General features: G+C 41.8%; 1 protein-coding gene across 1 annotated transcript; it reads left to right on the plus strand.

Moving 5' to 3' along the window:
• The first annotated feature begins 1,479 nt into the window (after positions 1 to 1,479).
• LOC147207384 (CD151 antigen-like) lies at positions 1,480 to 18,747 on the plus strand. The gene is made up of 8 exons (XM_086107276.1): positions 1,480 to 1,631; positions 3,942 to 4,026; positions 6,847 to 7,038; positions 11,704 to 11,778; positions 15,685 to 15,789; positions 17,112 to 17,270; positions 17,395 to 17,481; positions 17,567 to 18,747. Exons 2-8 carry the CDS (start codon positions 3,943 to 3,945, stop codon positions 17,624 to 17,626), a joined length of 762 nt encoding a protein of 253 aa, XP_085963402.1. The 5' UTR covers positions 1,480 to 1,631; position 3,942; the 3' UTR covers positions 17,627 to 18,747.
• The last annotated feature ends 5,173 nt before the right edge of the window (positions 18,748 to 23,920 follow it).

Raw genomic sequence — 23,920 nt, forward strand, 5'->3', positions numbered from 1 at the left:
TAAGTATTCTTGTGATTACTATTTAAAAAATCTGTGGTCTCTGTGATGGAGCATGTAGCTGTGGTTGAGCTGACAATTTAGTACTTTCCCAACTAATGTTTTAGAATTCCCAGATATTTTGCCGTTATTGAGATTATATTCTTTATGACGATCCTCTAAATCTAAATGGCAACACTAACACAAATGTGTATGTTTACCTGTGATATAACATGCCCTGCTCCAAAACACAGGGCATACTAAGTGATAAGATCAGATGGATGTTTTAGCAAATGTTTTATTTGTTCCGTTTTGCACTAAGTGGATAAAATGCAAACAATTTTGAAGGTCACCACTTTAAATACAGATTCACCTCAGTAATGACTAAATAATGTAGATGGAATGGTAAAATGATTTTTAAATGTGTTTATTTTATTGTGAAATGTTTATTTTTAAATTTTCAATGTGATTTTTTAAGTGGTATGTACCCGCCCTTTGTATTACATTTAAAGTGCATAACATGGACAGATTTATGACCGCTCACAATAATAATACTGGATACTGTCTAATGGGGTCACCAACCTTTTCGAAATGGAGTGCTATTGCATGAGGTACTGATGTGAAGAGCTACCAGACAGTTTATATCCATCTATTTTCTCTGTGAAGAATCTTCACATACATGAATATAGCTATAGATGAATATAAGCTGTCTTCACTGAATACACCGTTGATGTCCATTATGTCACACAGAAATTAGTCATGACAGTCGTGAAACTGATAAGTATTCAAAGCTTTATTGCATTTTGTACTGTACCTTTATTAAAATCTCAGCAAAAGTGTTTACATTTTCAAACGATCACTGAACTTTTACAAGAGCAACTTCAAGGAAATCACAAAGTGCCACTACTGACGAGCTACATTAGAAAAGGCCAAGGGCTAGTCAAGTGGTCCTTGACCTTCTACTACTATTTGGTGACCAAATTCAAAATGCCACATGGAAGTGGATGAGGCGAGCAGCTTGAAGAAAAACATTGCCATCCAGTGGTGAGTAAGGTTGACTACAGTATACAATTCTGCATGGACCGTTCAAGTTTGCTCCTGCTTCAGTTGTCACAATAGTTTGTCATAATTAGTACACTCTCATGCACTTCTACACAACTCAAAACTACGATCACAAAATTAAATACTGCTAAATAAGACCGAACAACCATTATGCACAGTATTGAGACATCCTTACAGGCTCCTTTTGGAAATTCTTCGAGGTTCAAGTAAAAATTTAAGTGAAGTTGCTATGTAACTTCTGCTTATCGTGCATTTTGGGGGTAGTCTTCTTATTTCGTGAACATGTTCTGAGCAGTTTGTTTACATTTTAATGTTACAAAAAAGGAACATAATGCTGATTGCTGAGTTTGAAATCCGTGGGCCTGAGCTAGCCTAATGACGTAGCCCCGGGGCAGGAAAAAGACGCACTCTGTCCGGGAAGGTTTCCTGGGGTGGAGCTTGTGTGCTTCGAGTTTTTGTTCACTGAACAGACTTGTGAAACAAAAGGGCCAAGTAGGGGACAAAAAAAAAAAAAAAAAAAAACGAAACCGGAAACATTTCGAATTCGTGTGTACATTTCAAACTTTTGTCTGGACTGCAGTCATAGATAACAGGTGAGTGAACGCGAATCTTACTCGTTTTACCTCAAACGGGATATGACTATTCTCGATTCTCAACCTTTGCAGAAATGCCGTCCTTTCGCCCTCTAATGACACATATAATGTCTGTAACAATTTATAGTTAACATACTTATATTTGCCCCGCAGGCGATGTATACTTGAAAAATGAACATATATTGTTTAGCTCTAAATACCGTAACACCACTGGCACTAGCTCCGTGATGTGCGCCCGTTAGGGGTTTAGCTAAGATTTCTTGTCGTTTATAGTTTAAAACCCAACTGCAGTCAATATTCATTCGAAAGACAAAATAATAATACAACATAATATCATCTCACACTATTTTAAAGTCTAGAGGAGACGTCAGGACTGTACCATTCAACAAGTGGGACGTTCAGGTGAGGCTCAAACCATATTAAGTGTGAGTTGAAATAAATCATTGTTAACAACCTAGTAAGTAATCCTCAGAACAGGGAATGACCCAGATGCTCCCCGAGGACTATTATTGGGTAGAAATAAGAGCAATTTCTACGATACACACATCTCCGGTCATCACACAATGTCAATGAGGATACAAGACATCGATGAAAACATTGTGCATTTATAAAGGTGTGGATGTTCAATAGGATGCAGTGCAGTTCTACACCACTGCAAATTCAAAACACACCAATAAACATTTTTAGATTAATACCTACAGTATATGACAGTGTTTTATCAAAATTTTGAGCATTATCTTTGCTTATTTTGAGGTACTGTACTTATCGAATCATATATTGTTCATGTGTACTTAATTCTGTATGATGAACTGATACTCGAAAACTGATGACTTTTGATTGTATGTTGTCATGTGGGATCAACCTAGTTTTTTTTTCTAACCAAAAGTGTGTGGAGTCTGTCGACAGGAAATATTCATTAAGATGGATACAAGGATGTCAGGTGGACAAAATGTAACTGCCCAACAAGAACCATAACCTATGTACTGAGTGTGTATAAAACTCAAAGCGGTGACAAGACTCTTTTTAACTGGTTCCTTATTTTAGACATAGGGTAATGGTTTTGTCAGGGCTGACACTGATTATTAGTAGTTGAGAGACTGATAACTGATATTTGGAGCCAATGTCAGTTTTCACAAAAATATTACAATATGTAATTTTTAATAATACAAACTCCATCACTTAACTTTGTCGACATATTTTTAAGCATGTTTCTTAAACAACTTTTCAGATTATTATTTGTCTTCTTTTTATTTGGGGCAATAGCCATCTTTGTTTTAAAATTCTAACAAAAAGTACTGGGATATCCTACATCCTTTAAAAAAAGCCAATAAGACTTTAAAAACATGAATACTCCCAGTATTTGGGTTCTAAAAGGGTTATTGACTGCATGTAAAATGTAAAAGTCACTGTTAGTACAGTATTAGAGTTCAAGATTTGCAATACAAATCACCTGCTTTTTTCCACAATAAAGATTTTACAGGACCTGTGAGAAACAAACGAAATACATTGCTTTCTTTACCCGACTGTATTGTCTTTGAAGTAATTGCAAACCCCCCCCCAAATCAATAAAGAAAACATTAGCGCTTGTTTGAATTTAATTTCCAGGCACATGCAAACAGATGGTCGACAGATTCACTATTGTGCTCTATGTGAATTGATAAGCACCATTTGTAGGAAGAGGGAGGGGAAGAGAGACAATAAGAGGCAGTTAGGCAAGTCTGAGCTTGACTAGGGAATCAGCAAATACAAGGTGCAGTGAGGTTAAAAATGGTGTTAGCCAACAGGGTTCTTCCGTAATGGGCTTCACCATTCAGGTCCTGCCGTTCCAAAGGCCTCCTGTATTTTAGGTTTGGCAATGTCATAGAGTCATGACACGCTCAAGACATGAATTGTGAGCTGGTATTATTCAAACTAAGGTGGTAAACACCATGGAAAAGCCCCATGACCTTGTACCGAATGCTTACTCATGAATCTCTGTGTACACATAGAATAAAGCAATCGGTATAACTGAGTCACTACAGATCTCCTATTCCTCCATGCAAACGGCAGCAGCTGTGCAACCGCTCATTATGCTAAGTGTACTTGCATTCTCTTTTGTTCCCTTTTTTCAAACAATATAATATTGAAAAATTTATCATATATTTTCAGACGATGCATGCTGTGCTGTATATAAAATGTAAATGGCAATGAAATGCTAGTAGTGTTGTTCGTCGTTCGCTGCCACAGCGAGCATTTCAAATGTTTTTATTCATGAAAGAAGCCTCAAATGCTTAACATCCTCATTTATTATGTGTTTTGTTTATTGTTCAGCATGGGTGCACGTGAAGAGAAGAAAGAAACATGTGGAACCATCTGCCTGAAATACCTTCTGATCACATTCAATGTCCTCTTTTGGGTAAGTCTCCATTCAATAAGAGTTATGCAATATATTTCTGCACAGTTACATTTTTCAGGTTTAAATACCCAACTTTGATAGTCCAATCATTTTATTTTACCCAATTATTTGACAATTTTGTGGCAAACTTTCCATGTGTTGACCTACTTAATACACATATTAATCATACCATATTGGAGCCTTTCATAGTGTATTTTAAGAAAATCATTGCCAGTTCCATCTTAGAAAATCAATGCAAACAGCCCATTCGTGTGGCAGAAAAAAAGGATCATTCAAAGCCAAATTTGAGGTTTTGTGTTCAAGCTTTCCTAGGAAACATATCTTGGAATCATATCTGAATTAAAAATGGTGCATCAGTTGGCAAGTTATACTTTGTAATACTACTACGACTACAGTACTACAACTACTACTACTACTACTACTACTGCTACTACTTCTACTACTAATAATAATAATAATGATAATAGTACTAATAATAATAATTTGGTCATCTATATCAATATTTGTCACTACACTCTGTGAAAGTGTCTCATCCGGCATGCCAGAACATTCAAAAATATTTCATTTGTTCTCCATGTCATCACAAATGGTGTATAAATTGTTGCTAAAGAACAGTATATGCCCTTTAAGGATTGGATAAATGAAAGTTTAACTGTACATTGTTTATGTGACAAAGTACTGTACAATAACTGTACATTTACTGAAATCTCTTGACAAACGACCAGTGTCAGAGCTACGACAGTACCTCGTGTCACCACGTGGGGGTGCTGGCCACTTAATTTCAAGGCTCTCAAAGGTATTTGTGTGTTGTTGTGGTTTGTTTTTTTTAAAAAACAAGTAAATCAAAATTAATAATGACCGATTGGTTAGAATAAGAATAATATAGATCTCAGGATATGGATCTTTTATTTATTTATTCATTTATTTTAGTAGATCTTAATTTGTGGTTGAACGTTTTTTCAGGATGAGATTGCGTTGTTGACATCAGTAACAACCATTTGTGATAGCAATATAAATGTAAAAAAACCCAAACACAATCTGGAAGACAGTCAAGTCAGCCATTGCTCCGCGATATGCTGCCGGGAACAACTGCAGAGTAAAAGCTTACCAAGTCCATCCATCCATCCATCATCTACCGCTTATCCGGGGCCGGGTCGCGGGGGCAACAGCTTTAGCAGGGAAGCCCAGACTTCCCTCTCCCTAGCTACTTCTTCCAGCTCTCCCCGGGGGATCCCGAGACGTTCCCAGGCCAGCTGGGTGACATAGTCTCTCCAGCGTGTCCTGGGTCTCCTCCCGGTGGGACATGCCCGGAACACCTCACCAGGGAGGCGCTCAGGAGGCATCCGAATCAGATGCCCAAGCCACCTCATCTGGCTCCTCTCGATGTGGAGGAGAAGCGGCTCGACTCTGAGCCCCTCCCGGATGACCGAGCTTCTCACCTTATCTCTAAGGGAGAGCCCGGACACCCTGCGGAGAAAACTCATTTCGGCCGCTTGTAACCGGGATCTCGTTCTTTCGGTCACGACCCATAGCTCGTGACCATAGATGAGGGTTGGAACGTAGATCGACCGGTAAATTGAGAGCTTCGCCCTTTGGCTCAGCTCCTTCTTCACCACGACAGACCGATACAACGTCCGCATCACAGCAGACGCTGCACCGATCCGCCTGTCGATCTCTCGCTCCCTCCTGCCCCCACTCGTGAACAAGACCCCAAGATACTTGAACTCCTCCACTTGGGGCAAGATCTCCTCCCCGACCCGGAGGGGGCACTCCACCCTTTTCCGACTGAGGACCATGGTTTCAGATTTGGAGGTGCTGATCTTCATCCCAGCCGCTTCACACTCGGCTGCGAAACGCTCCAGTGAGAGTTGGAGAGCCCTGTTTGAAGGAGCCAACAGCACCACATCATCTGCAAAAAGCAGGGATGCAATACTGAGGCCCCCAAAACGGACCCCCTCAACGCTTCGGCTGCGCCTAGAAATTCTGTCCATAAAAGTTATGAACAGAATCGGCGACAAAGGGCAGCCTTGGCGGAGTCCTACCCCCACTGGAAACGATTCCGACTTACTGCCGGCAATGCGGACCAAACTCTGACATCGGTGGTATAGTGACCGAACCGCCCGTATCGGGGGGCTCGGTACCCCATACCCACGAAGCACCCCCCACAGAACTCCCCGAGGGACACGGTCAAACGCCTTCTCCAAGTCCACAAAACACATGTAGACTGGTTGGGCGAATTCCCACATACCCTCGAGGACCCTGCTAAGGGTGTTGAGCTGGTCCACTGTTCCACGGCCGGGACGAAAACCACACTGCTCCTCCTCAAGTCATTGATGTATATATATCAATTAGTAAGGTAAAGTTTATTTAAAAGTTGGCCTTCTCACCGCATTGGCGGCGTGTTACCGTCATGCTTTGCATGAACAAGTTGCTGCTGTTAACTTGACTTGTTCTTCCTGACAGTGTACACATAAATAAAGGGGTACTTGAAGCAAAATTAAATACTTAAGAGTATCTATCTATTTATTTATTTAAAAAATTGGGGGGGGGGGTAAATTCTTGTTTTTTGTTTTTTTTTTTAACGTGGGGGTGGGGGGTAAAAAGGTACCCAAATTACTTGGACTTGTTTCAGCCCTAAAATGAAAATAAATCTTTCACAGTGGCAGTGACTGTCTATCGTTTCTGTCACCCTAATTCCACAGCATGAGTGTTGACATGAATCCTGAGTATCTCAGTTCACACTCATTCATTTGTTGACTTTCAGAAGTGTCAGACGCCTCCTCCTCTCGAGATCTGACTCATGTTGTGTTCTTCTCTCAGCTTGCTGGGGGTGTTGTGATGGCTGTGGGTGTTTGGACTTTGGTTGAAAAGAGCGACTACATCAGCCTTCTCCCCTCTATGACATATGCTGCCTCTGCCTACATACTGGTCCTCGCTGGAGCTATTGTCATGGTAACAGGCGTTCTGGGATGCTGTGCCACCTTCAAGGAGCAGAGAAGGCTACTGCGAGTGGTAAGAGACTGCACACTGTGCACTTGTATTGAACATCCACACGACAACCAACATGACAGCAGTCTGCATATGAACCACCAAATGGAAAATGGTGTTTAGGACAAGGCAATCATTTGGTATCACTATAAATCGCAAAAAAACCCTTGAGCTATCGCAGTAGAAAGTACACTCAATATAACATCAATTAAAATATAATCAGGACTCAGACCCCTGGCATTCTGCATGCTTAAGGCAGGGACATTAGATTTGCGCCACAATTACAAGCACCTAAGAGGAAATTTGGGGCACCAAAGTGTGCTTTGAATGCGCAAGAATAATTTGTATGAATCACGTGCACCAAGGCAGCAAAGAAGTGTTGCTGAACCACAGAAAAATAAGTGTGGGCTTGCATATGTGAGCGTGTCTGTAGCATCTGTTCGCTAGAGGTTGACAGGAGTCCCACGGGATTCTCACTGGATGGGTGTGAACTTTATCTTTCATCACAGGATTGGGGACGGTATGGGACAAAAAGTTCACAGACGCAGGATTACCCAGTCGAAAAAAAAGCTTGGACAGATGCGCAGCCATTTTTAATGTAGCTGACCTCTAAAATGGGAGTGATACGGGAATGGGAGTCATTCTGAACGGGAGCAGGATGGGAGTAGCAGTTGTTGCTTACCAAGGAGGCTGAGGAGAGTGATCCCTCTGTAGTTGAAATACACCCCCTGGTCCCCCTTCTTAAAAAGAGGGATCACCATCCCAGTCTGCCAGTCAAGAGGCACTCTCCCTGATGATCACGCTATGTTGCAGAGGCGTGTCAACCAGGACAGCCCCACAACATCCAAAGCGTTGAGGAACCTCTGGTGGATCTCATCCACCTCCAGGGCTTTTCCACCGAGGAGCTTTTTAACCACCTCTGTGACTTCAAGCCCAGAGATAGGAGAGTCCACCTCAGAGTCCCCAGACTCTGCTTCCTCTAAGGAAGGCATGATGGTGGAGTTGAGGAGGTCTTCGGAAGTATTTTGCCCACCAACTCACAATGTCCCGAGTCGAGGTCAGCAGTGCCCCATCCCCACTATACACAGTGTTAATGGTGCACTGCTACCCCCTCCTGAAACGTCGGATGGTGGACCAGAATTTGGTCGAAGCCGATCGGAAGTCAGCTTCCATGGCCTCATCGAACTCTTCCACACTTTTGCCTCGGCGACCCCGGAAGCTGCGTTCCGCTTGGCTAGCCGATACCCATTAGATGCCTCTTGAGTCCCACAAGCCATAAAGGCCCGATAGGACTCCTCCTTCAGCTTGATGGCATCCCTTACTGCCGGTGTCCATCAGTGAGTTTGGGGGTTGCCGCCACGACAGGCACCGACCACCATACGGCCACAACTCCGCTCAATGCCTCAAAAATAGAGGCATGGAACATGGTCCACTTGGACTCAATGTCCGCCGCCTTCACAGAACGTAGGAAAAGCTCTTCCAGAGGTGGGAGTTGAAACTCCTTCTGAATAGAGGATTCTGCCAGACGCTCCCAAAAAACCCTCACAATATGCTTGGGTCTGCCAGGTCGGTTCGACATCTTCTCCCACCATCGGAGCCAACTCGCCACCAGGTGGTGATCGATTGACAGCTCTGCCCCTCTCTTCACCAGTCTCTTTCCCTGCAAGAGAGGATACATTCTTTGTCCCTAGCGCTCGCTTCTGTAGCCAGGGATCGGGCCGCCAATGTCCCCACCGCCCAGCTCGCTTTGCACTCAACCCCTTTGGCCCCTCCCATAGGTGGTGAGCACATAGGAAGGGGAGATCCACGTTGACTCTTGGAGCTGAGCCCAGTCGGGCCCCATGAGTGTAGGCCGGGCCACCAGACGCTCGCTCACGAGACCCACCTCCAGGCCACGTGCGGGCAACGGAAAATGCCATCCAATTTTTTCATCCATTACAAAGGGTCTATGAGACGTGCTTCGTCTGATCCCTCGCCTCAGATCTGTTTGCCAGGGGTGACCCTGCCAAGGGCATAATGCCCCATACAACTTAGCTCCTAGGATCACTGGGACACACAAACCCCTCCACCACGGTAAGGTGATGGCTCATGGAGGGGAATATTTGTCCCCCCCAAAAAAAGAAAAAACAAAAGCGTGTCCATCATTTTGAAAATAAATATCTTGTCTTAGTAGTGAATTGTATTGTTGGCATCAGACCAAGAAAAGTGATGGAATTTTCCCTAACATCGGTCTGATACTTGTCTTTCTGATGCTTTTCATGCATCCCTTAAGTCAGGGGTGTCAAACTCAGGTCCTGGAGGGCCGCTGTCCTGCATGTTTTCCATCTCTCCCTATTGCAACGCACTTGATTCAAATGAACAGGTTCAATGTCAGGCTTCTGCAGAGCTTGCTGATGATCTGATCATAATAATAATAAATAATAATTAAAAAAAATTATTTTTTAAAGTGTTTAGTCTTTATCAACTTTGCTGAGCCGACCACAGTGTTAATATCTGTCATGACCGAATAGATTGACTATGAACACAATACTTTTTGCATGTTGCCTTGCCAAGGGACCTATGTGTCTAACACGAAATGATTTTGTTGTTGTTGTTTTTTTTTTAATGGTTTTGCACAACTTAAAATTGATTTCTAAGTGGTATACTAATTCCGCATTATCTCTGGCCTTATGCTTTTTTTAAACCAGCCAAAACAAACAGGGAATCCCTGTTGGCTGACAAATTTAAATGGCTACCTGAAATGGAATTTGGTTTAGAGGAAAACATCACTAAAGGGACTTTGTTGTGTAAACAGTAGCATAAGTCCCCTAAGCTGTTCTGATGATGTGATTTCTTACAACTGTTGGGTTGTGTCAGTGGTTATCTTGTGTATTTTCAAATGCCCCTAGCTTCCTGAAGACCAAAGATTAGGCCGATGAATCACAGTGACGGAATGAACTTGTTGCCAAGGAGAGATGCTGTTGAGATCTTTAAAGAGGGCAAAAAAAAAAAAGCAGGAAAGAGGCTGATTCATGAGGCTCCTTCCTGTATTTGCTGGGGGTATGCACTCTGCCTTTCCTAGGACTACATAAGCAGCAGCAGTCATTGTTGATATGCGCTTCTGTTATCAACATGTCACAGGTTTGAAACGTAACAAGCTGACTCTTGTCACTTTACTGCTGTGAGGCTATGAAAAGATAGTTTCTTTCAAATGAAAGAGGAAGAACAAAGGCTAATTTATCCCCTTGACCCACAGAAAGAAGGATGTGCTATGTGTCAGCAGATTCACAAATCATTCAGTGTAATCATTAGGGGAGAGGAGGAACTATTGTTGTCTACATTTGCTTCTTGCAAAGACTGCAAACTCTTGTTAGAGCTCTGTTGTTAATTTGAGGTTACTCAATAGGTACCATGTATCATAATTAGTTGTCTTGATTGTTCGGGCTGTTTTCCTACAGCTCTCCTGGGGGAAGGAAGCAATACCTCATCTGTAAGGACTTTTGGAAACTCAGCTGGCAAAACATTGCTACAATGTGTTGGTGAAATGCTAAACTGTATGCTGACTGCATCATGACGCCTCTCGTTGTGTGGTCTGCTCCTGTGTGTGCAGTGTGTAACATATTTCTGTCATATAGCAGAGTATAAATTGAATTTCCTCAAGTGATTATCATCACTATAATACATTTTAAAAAGTAAGGCCTTCGATTGATAGAGCTGCATGCTGAAGAAAAGGTGAATGGGAGCTCAGATTCATAGTTCACAATTCAGCATGTATTGTATTGTATTGTATTATTGTTAGGTTGCTTAGTTTACAGCCCTATTTGCGCTGCAGACTGATTCATGACTTGTTTTCAAAGATGACGCTCAGAAGACTGACATATTTTATACGTATCACATTTCTCTCAAAAAATCACGTGCCATGAAGCAATACAGGTGTGTGCATCAGATAGTGCCTGTCCGTAGAAGCATGAGGTGAGCATGCTGCCTCTCCAGATTAGGCTCAAAAGGTGAAAACATCCATTCAGTTTCTATTCTGCTTGTTTTCATTAGGGGAATGGATCAATGATCTATCACATAAATCCATGATGTGCGACGTTCATATGCTGTGTGGTCTTCTTTTCAACCTATGGGATTTGCGTGCCAAACAATAATTGTATGTTTCCTCCGCCAATTCACCAATGCGTTTGAAGTGTGGTGAAACAGCTTTAGTCAATGCTTTAAAACACACAAAAAAAGGTAGACAAAACAAACCTAATGTCCAGATGTATCTGCTTCAGCCTCAGGAAAAGTCAGACCCACAAGGTAAGGAAGTTGAAATGCAGTCCTGTGAATCAGCCTGCTGAGTCATGTTGGCAGTAATTACACTGTAACCTTAAAATGCCTGCAAGATGATCATGACCAGTTCTCTGGAGTAGGACGCCTCTGCAGCCAACAAATTCTCTTACTCACTCGGTTGCATTTGTTGAGCTTGTTCTACAGTCTATGAGCAGTATCTTTCATTTTAATTTTTTTTCATGCTGTGCTTATTATTCCACACGCACCCATGCTCATCATGCACACGCATACATTCGCATTTCGCGCGCGCGCGCGCACACACACACACACACACACACACACACACACACACACACACACACACACACACACACACACTTATTCCCTGAATATGCATTGCTATATTACGTACCTTTTTTTTTTATCTGTTTCCAGTATTTTGTCCTGCTGCTGTTCATTTTCCTGTTGGAGATCCTGGCTGGTGTCCTGGCTTATATCTACTATCGACAGGTAATTGAAAACTGTAAAATCTCGTTTCATGATTTGACAATACACCTTCTTAAATTAAAAGTGGTTTGTTTTCATCCTTTGGGCTTTGCAATAGGGCTGTCACTAACAAATCGAATCGTTTACCCTATTAATTTGTATTTATTATTATTATTATTTTACTTTTTAGGCCTAGTTTGTAGTCATTCCTCATTTTTGATTAAAAATCTACATGTTGAAACTAATTATGTTGTCATGTTCATATGGCGATTTAGGCCAGATAAACACATAAAGGCGATTGGGCTTGCCCCAATTTGTCCAAAACTAGTCAGGCCCAACAATCTTAAATAATGAATGTGTTCAATATTTCTGACCAAAAATCGTCATGTGTGTGAGGGAAGCCGAGTTTTCCTGAGCTAGCTGACTCCGCAGACTGTGATGTGACAGAATGTAGCCAATCGAAGAAGCTCTCTGACTGATAAACAAGGAAACACTAAATCAAACAAAATTAATATCCTACCCGATGTTCATCCATACATTTTCTGAACTGCATACCACCCACTGTCCACTCGGCACGAGGCGGCCTTACCGATGTTGTTTTTTTTTTTTTGTAAAAGCGGGTTCCCCAGACAGCAGGAAGTATTTTCAAAAAGAAGTATTTTTTCCAACATTGTAACAACATTAGGATGTACTCGGAAGAGCTCAAGTTTCCAGTCCTCGTCACAACAACTTAGTTGAGGGCAGACATCGTGCTTACATCAGTATCTTCAAGGCAGGTGCTATTGATAGAACTGACAGTTCCTTGGGAGGATTGGATGGAGGAGGCGAATGAGCGGAAGCGGTCAAAGTACCAGGAGCCAGTTGAGCAATGGCAAAGAGGAGGCTGGAAGGCACGCTTGTGAGCCCACTGAAGTGTGCAAGGTGCTCACTTGGCAACACAGATGTAGAGAAAAGGAAGGCCATCAAGGCCACCTTGGAGGCATCAGAGAAATCCTCGAAATGACTCTGGATCAGGAAGAGCTATCTGTTGGACAATGCTACTGGTACACAAGCTGGGGTCTGATCTACCCTGGCTGGGTCACCCGAGGGAGGGGGTATGATGTTGGAAGACCCGGAACTCCGAAGAGCTCAGGCACATCACTGATGATGTGTCCCAGTGCATCCTCGGATATATCTCACACCAAGATTGAGAGAAGCCAAAATCGAAATCCTGATTGCATTTCGATTAATTGTCCACCCCGAGTACTTAGTGCCTTCGTTAAGCACTGTTTGCTTGAGCAACAGTTCCCCATGTTAATCTTGACATGCAGTCAGTAGTGCTGTCAGCGGAGCAGCTGCTGTATTATTTTAAAACGAGTCCATTGCGGGAAGGAAATGCCAGGCTTTTAAAAGACATAATTCAATTTTTTAAAAATGCATTCAATTGATGATACTGAAAAGGTAATCGTGTTGAAATTGTATTCACTGCTCCTTAAAAACAAACTAAAAAAAAAGACCTAAAGAGAACATGGTAATACTTCGCCCACTTGATGTTGAACAAACTGCTGTGCTTATTTGCTGTATTAAATGTGAAACAGAACTAAAGCTGACAGCTTTCGTCAGCACAGTTTGACATCAGGGTTCCTGGACATTTTTTTTCCCCCCATTGCATTCATGTTGCATTAAGTTGCACGATATTATTTTCCACCGGTATCACAGTGTGACGAGTCTGAAGGCCTCACTGTTTTTGTCGGTCTAGAAATGTGCTGCTCATTCTAAATTCCTTGTTTACAATACACACATTGGCTGCACACAATCAATCACTGAACTCTGCCAAGAGCGCCGTCTTCTTTATTCACTTTTTATGACTCTGACACGAAAAAAGTCAATTCTCATCTATGAAAACTAGTGAGGGCGGTAAAACATCTAAATCACTCACAGAAGTCTGTATGGCTCATTTGGCAAGCTACAGAGCATTGTTGAGTCATATTGCCGTCCTCTTTTCTGCTCAATTTATTTTTATGAGTGTTTGTAGAAAATAACAAAGGAGGATTTTATTGAATAAAAAAGGGAATATAATTAACCATCACAGCAACAAAAGTAGTGGTGCATGAATTAAACTCACAATATTACCTTCCAAAAACACTGCTTAGCTTTCCGTCAGTACAATGTACAGTATTCTGAAAGTAAATAACTGAGTACCTCCTAAAATTATTATTCATGTTTTTGGATCCTTTTCAATTAAATTGTAAATGAGGTCTGCTCTGCGATGCTGCTTGAAGAAGAAGCTTTGTCCTGTTCGTTATTTGGCTTTCTACAGACACGTAATGTCTTTTAGCGCTTCGTCCTATTGGAAGTATTGCTGCTTTGCATAAACCACACATGCCTGCACAAAGGCATTGTTTTACTCACCACCATCCATCATTGTCGAAGGTAATAGTACTGCAGCCGTAGCGATCCTATACAGGAGAGAGAAACAACGTGGGTGCATGTGGGTGACATTTCTAGCTTTATTTCTCTTCTCTTTTGCAACTGATAGCTGCACTCAGCACTTGATCTTATACTGGTGAAGATGCTTTCAGTTCTTTACCTCTCACTTAGAACAAAGTCTGAAAACAAACAAACAAATACAAGGTCAAATACGTGCCTCTCAAGCAGTCATCAGAAATGAAGTGATTCGTGCACATGTTGAGACATCTTTGACAAAAGAAAATCTGTATATGATGCACACGCAGAAGCAATTTGTTGCTCTGTGTTGCAGTACACGGCATAGAACACCAGAGGTCAGCACCTACTATTGGAACAAACTATGAGAATGACCGCACATGCTGGAGGAAAAGTTATTTGGGAGTATTCGGGTGATGCCATCGAGCAAGGACAAGGTTGATTTTTAGAAGGGGCACATGTAAACCCTTTGGTAATGCCTTGAAGTCCTCTTACTTTTAGATTGAATAGTGGGCCACAGGTGTTAGGTGAGGCTTGTGTAATGTCTCCGGTTTTCTTCTATGTCCTCCTTTCACTCGTTGACACATTGTTACGGAGGTAATCAATGTCTGGTCAGTTGCTCTGAGAAAGAGAAGGGAGAGATAGATAGAGAGAGAGAGAGAGAGCTTTATAAGTCAGGAGGATACATGTTTTAAAGAACTTGTTCCCCTGGACTTTGCAAAAGGCACACTTTCTGTGTTATTTTGTCCATTGTGAATCAGAACTAAATCAAGTCATTGTTAATATTGTGGCAGCCACCAAAAAAAAAGAGTCTGCGTTTCAATGACCTGCTTGCTGCACTGTAGGGGAAATAGCGCAAATAAATGTGAGTGTGCCACTTTTTATCTGCTCCTTGTTTCAGTTTTACTATTTATTATTGGACAAGTCCAATAAGCTTGAATTACACGCTGGTAAAATGCCAACACGACAGAGATAACCAATCACGGCAAGTCAAATGAGGTGTGTCGACTCTTTAATTGTTGTTTATACTTCACTTCCTCAAGCGTGAACAGGTGCTGAACCGCAAGCCGCTTCCTTTTTGCTGCTCTCTCTCCCGTCCCTCTAATCTCACTGTCCTCTATATTTCCTCCCCTCATTCATTGCCTTGATATTGCTGTCATGCTTTGATTTACAGTGGTTTCCCCACTGGCTTGTTGCCATAGAAACTGAGTCCCTCCAGACCTCCCTGCTCTGCCACTGAGCATTCTTGAGAACAAAACATACATACTGCCCCCGCCCCCCACACACACAGAGACAGACACACACACGCACACAGACCGTTACTACATCTCCATGTATTAGATCCTTTGTTCACAACATGTATCACAAATACAGCATATTAATCTCATCTGCACCAAAATTAAAAGTTGCAACTCATTTATTACCAGCTGTGGTCTGTGCTGGACTGTGATGAATCGTGTGGCTCAATTGTGAGTTGTGTGTACATTTATCTGTGTCTGTGGCTAGTTAAATGAGGAGCTGAAACAGAACCTGAGGGAGACCATGATCCAGAAGTATGAACAGAAGACTCATGAGCACGTTACCAGTGCTGTGGATAAACTGCAACAAGAGGTAACTATTTGCCTACCGGGGCCCTGAGCGCGAGCACAAACTTTAAGATCATTTTACAACCGGGGCTGGGGATAAAATTATCAATTAGTCAAATCAAATTGATTTTCCTTTTCACGTCCATTCATAAAACCATAAATCGATCCTTTTTCCCATGAAATCATTTGGTTTCTCGTATCATGCGAGATCTCGTCACAATGCGAGAGAAGTGTATTAAAACAGCACGGCAGAAGTATTGGTCATGATGGCCACTCTATTTACATAGCCTGCCCTGTGGTTGGACTTGATTTAAATGATTATTTATTGTTTTGATCAAGACATGTTCAATGAAACATGCATGATTAATGGAACTGCACTGGGTTCAATTCCTAAGATCAATACTCTTCTTTTTTCTACTGCACCAAGTTAGAGCCAGAAGTTTCTACTATTTGCAGCTTTGCTTTTTCTGAGAATGTCTTCCGTATGAAAGTAAAATTGGTACTGTGTAAAATCCTTCACCGAATTGCAAATCAATCGACCTGAATTGTGAATTGTAAACTGTATTGAATCGGGCCCTTGTGAATCAAATCAAATCGATTTTGGAAATCTGAATTGTTACCCTGCCCTATTTTACACCACAGTCGCAAGTAAAATCAACCTTTTAGTTTTATTGCCGGTATTGTATTTGGATTTATGCGTAAATTGGTGATAACATTTGTACTGAACTGGCATAAAAATGAAAAATAGTACTTTAGAATGTCTTCTTTGATTTCTTAGAATCAATCATTACCATTTGAGTGATGACAACCAATAATACGAAAACCGTATTTTTCCCACTCGCTCACTTGTCATGTGACGCGGTTATGTATGCATTTTTACTGCCAAGCTTCAACCCACCAATAGAGCTACCCATAGTCCCATCGCATTGGTGAATGACAACATCGCCTGTTCGTGTTTTTTATTGCTACATATAGCTGTTGCGGCTTGTAATTACTGTGAGCGTGTTCTGTCCGGAAATTACAGTACTCGTTTCTGTAAAATGTATTGAATTTTTCAAAGTAAATTCAGGGGCGCATGTCTTTCCCGTTATTAATCAAACTATATGAAAATGCCCCATATACAATGAATGGATGTATGGATGGATGCATGCGATTAATGGATTATTGGCCATGGGGGTTTTTGAGAGAAAATGGTCATATATCATTTGAAGATTTTGATTGTAGCAGCTCACTTTTTTTCGGTGGGTTTTGGAACATAATTGCTATCAGAAGTCAAGGTTTTTTTTCTTCCCCTTCATTTTCTCTCCTAATGTGCGATTATGTATTCTGTGTACGTCTCCCCATCAGTTCAAGTGCTGTGGGAGCAACAATTCATCCGACTGGGCGAAGAGTGTCTGGATCCGCTCCAGCGATGGAAATGGCCGGGTGGTTCCCGACAGCTGCTGTAAGACTCCATCTGAGCTGTGTGGACGTGGGGGGCACCCCTCCAACATCTACAAGGTTGAGGTGAGTCTTCGCCAGGTGCTGGTGTTCACAGTGCCATTAATAATCAAATAATCGTAAACATAACATGCGTTTGCACTCGCACTTTACTGTTTACAGCATGAGGACTTTTTCATTTGTCATGTAGGGTGGCTGTATCTCAAAACTGGAGAAATTTATCCAGGACCACCTCAAGATCATCGGAGCGGTGGGTGTTGGAATTGCATGTGTACAGGTATGCAAAAGCGTCACTTTTCCAAACACAAAATGAATGACTACATGGATTTACTTATTTATTTCCATCTCTGCGCATCGTTCAGATAATAGGGATGGTGTTTACGTGCTGCCTGTACTGCCGTCTCAAGTCTGAGCCATACTAAAGAAGCAGAGGAGACGGAGGAAGTCACCTCGTTGACATACTCAAATATCTCATCGCTTCTTTTCTTGCGGAGGGAGGTGAGGGATTAAATGATGCATCTGAGTTTGTCATAGCGGTCGGGTGGAAAAACAATTAAGGTTACAAGAAGTAATTAGACATTCAAATTAGAGTCTCAAAATTACAGCACTAAGAAAAAAACTGGAAGAGACAAAAAAAAGACCCCAACAACTGGTGGGATTATTGCCTCTGAATATTTAATTTGGTGAGGGATACCCTGTGTGGAAATTCAAGGTACGATACAATGATGTGAATGTTTTATAATGTTAGTGTGGTGGCTGGACTTGCCCGTTGAGAGAAATTCTTTTTGCCAGGAGCACCAGCTCCACGTTTTAACAAGCCCACTTGTCCAGTTGGAGCATCCCATTTCCATGTTAGCTGACCACTCATGCATTTGAAACGTGTTCCATGGTGACCTTTTCCTTTGTCAACACTAAGTTGTATCACTGTTTTTGACTTTGTAAATGTCTATTTTCTGGAGCACTCTTACCTGTGAGCTGTGACTGTAATTGAGCCCTTAGTGGTCAATGTGTCTTCATATAGCAACGTGCCACGGTTAGACCAGTCTTTTACCCCCACAGCGTGTTGGCAAGGACACTTTATCTGCCAGACTGACGGTACACTGACTGCACCTTCCTCACCAGCAAAACTGCACCATCATTGTAATAACACAATAGTGCCAGCATTTTAACACTTTATGTCTAGTCTAATGTGCAAGGCTGATGCGATACAATGAGTATTGCCTTCCAACATTCCTGAAGGGAAAGCGCAGATTTTATATTTTACTGTTTTTTTTTTGTCTACCACTGATACCAAAAATGACCTCTGTGCGCATCTACTGTGGCTTTGCCAAGCACCCTGACAAATCAATGATGTATGCAGATTGTCTTTTTAAGATTGATTTTAAGATATGATCAATATTATGGTTTTATACTATTTCAGAATCCAGTTTTGACATTCTTTTGCATCAATAACCTTGTTCCTCAAAAATTTCTGATCACAAATATGTCGTCTGTCTTAGCCAAGAATACATATCCATTTCATAAATATCCATCTGTTTCTTCAGTTTTTGTTGTCGTTGTTGTTTTTCCCCAAGTCGGAAGCTAGAAGCAGTTTATCCGGACAGAAGGGTCAATATCCTCCATCTAAAAAAACCCCAAAACAAAACAAAACCAAAATATGTCAATAATGTGCAGTGTAACAGTGACTTTTAAGTGTCCTTCACCTGTCAGTGGCAAAGTCGGACCACTCCCTTAACAAAACAAACTCGAAAATGTCTTTTGACCAGCTTGCCTGGAAGCAGTGGCCCCTACATGATTGTCACAGGCTTACAGGTACATTAGTGTATTAAACAATTCCCTAATGTCACTGTTCTGCGGGTCTGTCGGTTCATATTGTGAGTCATTCCCGTGAAGGCTGCCGCCCTACCGCAATACCTATATTCCACGACGGCCAATACTATGGCTTTATATTCGTATTGTGTTGTTGTGACCTCTTGTCATGCTAACAATGTTACTGCGGCTGCAGCAGTGCTTGGGTGCAAACACAGGGAGGCGGCAGCCTCCACACTTCCATCAACTCAACAGCTGGTGAGTGTGTGTTAAAAATGCCCGGCGGCTATTCAGGATTACCTCCCTTCCAATAGTTCCATTTCCTAGTAGAATCAGGAAATAAAATGGACCCTTACACATTCAAAATGATGTGAAAAGGGGCACATACATATTTGTGTGAAGAATTTGTTTGTCTGAAATTCAGCTTGTCTGAGTGCTTTATTACTCCCCTGTCGGAAATCAAATTACACCCTGTGCCTACAGTGGAAAAATTGGTTTCAACTGTGAAGTTTGAAAACTAAAACAAGGAAAATCTCGGTTGCTGTGCTCCGCAACAGTGGGGGAACACAACACACACAGCAAAATCCCAATTGTCCTTGCAGTTGACAAAACGAGCAGGCGTGTTTGTATTTCATGGCGGGAGGTCGCAGTTAATGTGCTCATCGTAGTGAACGTACTTCCACGCATGGCAATTTTATCAGGGCCCATCCAACAAGAAGACAGCCGTGGCACACAGGTTATCTGCCCTCCCTTTGACTTCATTTGTCATCTAATCGTGATGGCTTCGAATCAACATCGGAAGCCTTTGAACAACAAGTGTTCCCAAAGTAATGCTCCATGCTGATGAAAGCCATTGATCTCCCCCGTCTTCCTCACTGGGCAGGTGTGCACGACGCTGTCTGTTTACAGGCTGTCTTCTTTTCTGTGACAGCTAACACACTAGCTAACACAAGTGCTATGTTAATAATGCCGGCCTATGACGTTTCTAAAGTATCTTTCCAGTGCTGCCCATGCAGTTGTCTGTTGGCTGCACGTCATCTCCGGTATAAGAGGTATGCTATTTTCAGACAGGAGAGCCTTTTGCACCCTTTGCCTCCCCTTCGCTCTTTATTTTCCTGGAAGCTGATTAGATTTCTGCATCCCTGCACGACAAATAGCCAGCGGGAATCTTTGTGCGTCGCTCTTTGTGTATCGCTGGTGACAGGCTAAGCGAAGTCTAGATATTTGTTCCTCATCTGACCTATTGTCAAGGATAACACAACATACCTTTGCCTTTGATGTTGACATGAGGTTGAGTTTTAAAAACCTGACTGAGATCATGGACATTGGGTCTGATCGACTTCATAGCAGTTCCATTTCCATTTATTGCGAGACAGAACATTTGTTATATACAAGTGTGTCTTGAAAACAAAAGCTTAGACCTTATTTGTTGATAAATTCTCTCATCCTATTAGAAGTCATGTTTATAAAATAACTTGGTTGATCGATGAATTGACCGTGAATTCCCTTTCCACGACCTGATATACTGTATACTGTATCTCATTGGGATACATTCTAGTCGTCTGTGACCATGCAAATGTAATCAGTATACTCAGCTAAACATTTTGGGTGCTTCCAACTCTGTGGCTTGTTTGCATTCTGTACACATTGCAAGGTCAAAGAGATCCAGGACCTCAAGCCTATCAACATCAATGCAAAATTAATGACCTGTGACCTCACATTGTGAACAATTCCTATAAATAAACTGCAACGTCTTGTGGAAAGTTGAGTTGTTTTAACTATACACTTGCAATGGGGAGGCTACCGAGGTGGCCTGGGAGCACCTCGAAATTCCACTTTGGAAGAGCTGGACGAAGTGGCTGAAGTGATTGAACCTAAGTTAGCCGAGGACAATGGATGGATGAATGGACGGATGCATACATGAGAATATCCACTATCAGACGTTGATTTTGGTACATTTGTAATTCGGCTTAAGTATTGACATAATTAACAGCATGCTTGAGTTGCGTTCCTCAACTATTTTTCATTTGGCTGATGAGTGAATTACCCAGATATATAAACTGCTGTATTTAAGATTAGGGAGTCTTTCTTAACACAGTCTTGGTATTACAGCAGACCCCTCAGCTTGGAGAAGAGACGGAGACTCATGATTGATTGTCAATCAACATATGGTTGTGTGGGTTGTGCCGTGTTGGACTTATCGGGTACATCGGACACAACAATCATAAGCATGCTGATTTTCGTCATGTGTGGGTTTTCTCACATTAACTACTCACATACTCATTGGTCGGGTTGCTGTGGTTTTCATTCTGTAAACTCAGTGGCAATATTGCAGTTGAAAGCAAGATGAAGACAACTCATCGTGTGCATGCGCCACCTTATTCTACGTATGAACTGTTCTCTTAGTGCAGACGTCTCATTTTGATTCGCTGCCCTGGCCGTGTGACTGGATGACCTGTATAGTTGAGCAGAGAGCCAATAAATGTCATCGTGTGTCTGTAGATGGCAGCAAGACTCTTGGGCTATCTGTCTCAATAACATGGGGGGGGGGGGGGCTCTTCTGTTTTAGCTGTCAAGGGCCACCGATAGAATTGAAATTAATCTGATAATCCTCACGAAGAAAGACAACAATCCTGAAATAATTCTTTCATCATTGAAGAGCTTCTTACCATGTGCGAAGCACCTGTGCACAAATTCAAGCTTATATGATGTCTAAATGCGCATTTTGTATATCGGAATGGCCATAGCAGGCAGATATGAATTAATAGAGTGTGATTAACGCAGCCTCGAACACGTCTTCCATGACGGATTGAGCAGCAGAAGCTTGCTAAAAAAAAAATCTGCTCTCTCGCTTTATCCGCAAAGTATATTTCTGACTAATTCCACCGTATTTTACTTTTGAAGTAGTGACTTCATATTTGAATGTGCACTCCTCTCGACGTGTGAGCCAGTTGCTGAGGGAAATAAGAAAATGTTCGAGATGTGTATTAAAACCTGTCCCCGAGCTGCCTCTTGGCTTCAAGCCTTGCTTGTCAGTGGTATCTGCATATGTGCTGAAGAGGAGCCACTTTATTGCTGTATACGGCTCCGGTGTGCTGACAGGAGACTCTTATCCTCCCGCATGCAGATCCACACCACATCGCTCAGTTTGTCACTCACTTGTTCAGTCAGACTCACTTCAGCGCTCGCCGGCTCCCTGAAGCGTAGCGCTCAACATCTGGCCCTCCGTCGCCTTTCGGGTCATATCCGATTCAGGAGGATGCACGGGATTCTGGGTCCAGAGGTGTCTCGGACTTTCTAAAGATGGCCTGAGCAGATGGTCCTTCTTCAGGGTGAAGGTGTAGATCATGTTTGGTAAACCCACTTTTGGAATAAGCATGGACAAATGTATAAATAGGATGATAGTGGTGCAGAACACGGTAAGTGAGGAGTTAGCTCATCTGCCTCGGAGTTATGTCCGACCGATGCTTTTGCGGGTTTTCTGCCGGTACGCCATTGTTACAAAAACATTACTTTCAGTTCATTGGCAACCCCAAACTGTGCTTAGGTGAGAATGTCAATTGTTTTTTTATCTACTGAATACATTCCTGGACAGGTGACTGCGGGTGTTCCAGGCATGCTGCCGATTCTGATTATCCATTCTGATTATCCATCGCATCTGGTAACATCTAGATTGTTGATTGAGCAAAGGGACACCAGTGAAAAATGTATTTATATTCTGTTGAATGTCTCTTCTTCCATTTAGCAGATTATTGAGTTTATTGTGTTTATGACATCTAAGTTCCCCCTATTTGATAAGCCATAGCTGATTTTTACAAGTTCTTCATTTCTCTACATTCTAGCTCGGATGTGTCAAGTCGATGTTTATTGCAGGTCTCTTCGTAGTTATGGTTACCCTCCGTAGGCCTTTATGACTGAACCTGTAGTTGTATCATCAGCTTATCATTTTATGTTTCTCTTGGACTGTATTTCCTGTTTATTATATACCTGTGCAGTTTGACAACAAATTATTATTATTTTTGTTGTTGTTGTTTTTAGAAACATTGGCCAATATACATAAAAGGACTTGGTGGTTGAAAAATAAATAAATATTGTGTTATAAGTTAAAAACTGTGAAGAAAACTAGCAATTTTGGGACGTTTTTTTCTGATCCGATTTTTTTTTCTGCCAACATAATAGAAACGATGTTAAGCTAAGAATACAAAATAGACAAACTTTATTTCCTTAGCTGGGCCACAACATTTCAACAAATGAATGGACAAAAATAAAAAATAACCAGTTTTCAGAAACACAACACTACAAGAGGGTTTCCTTATACAGTGGACCATTCTTCTTATTAGTGTGAATCCTTGTTAGGGTTGAGCATGAGCTGGAGTTTATCCGAAGCTGATTTTGGGAGTGAGGTGGTCTACACCCTGTACTTATCTCACGATGGGTTTCCCTTCTGTTAAGTTATTTTATGTTATCATGTCCAAACAGTGACAAACAAAGTAACATAATTAAATACAGTTACTGTTCTGCAAATGCAAAATGTTTCTTTGCAGAAAACAGCGGCCAATTTGCATACTCCATCAGCTGGTCTAATTACGCCTGTGGGTTGTTTAAATCATAAATAATGATAGTGGCAGGGCTTTACTGAAACTGCTTCTTTGTGCCTTTACTCGATAGCTTTTGAAAGCCTTAATTACTGCAAGTGCACGTGATTTAGCCGATCGAAAAAACCGTGAAGGTCAATATTTCTGACACATTTGATCAGAGCTCCCTGTGGTGATTAACTCTGCATTAAAAGATTATAGAATGCGAACAATTAAAAGTTTAGGGCCGGCATTAGATTCAGCAAAAAGTGAAGAATTATCGCACACCTGATAATCAACTGCATTTACTGTCATGTATTAGTATTGTAACAC

This window comes from Hippocampus guttulatus, chromosome 3 (genome assembly GCF_054856545.1).
Source record: "Hippocampus guttulatus isolate MCC_2025c chromosome 3, RoL_Hgut_1.0, whole genome shotgun sequence".
Lineage (NCBI taxonomy): Eukaryota > Metazoa > Chordata > Actinopteri > Syngnathiformes > Syngnathidae > Hippocampus > Hippocampus guttulatus.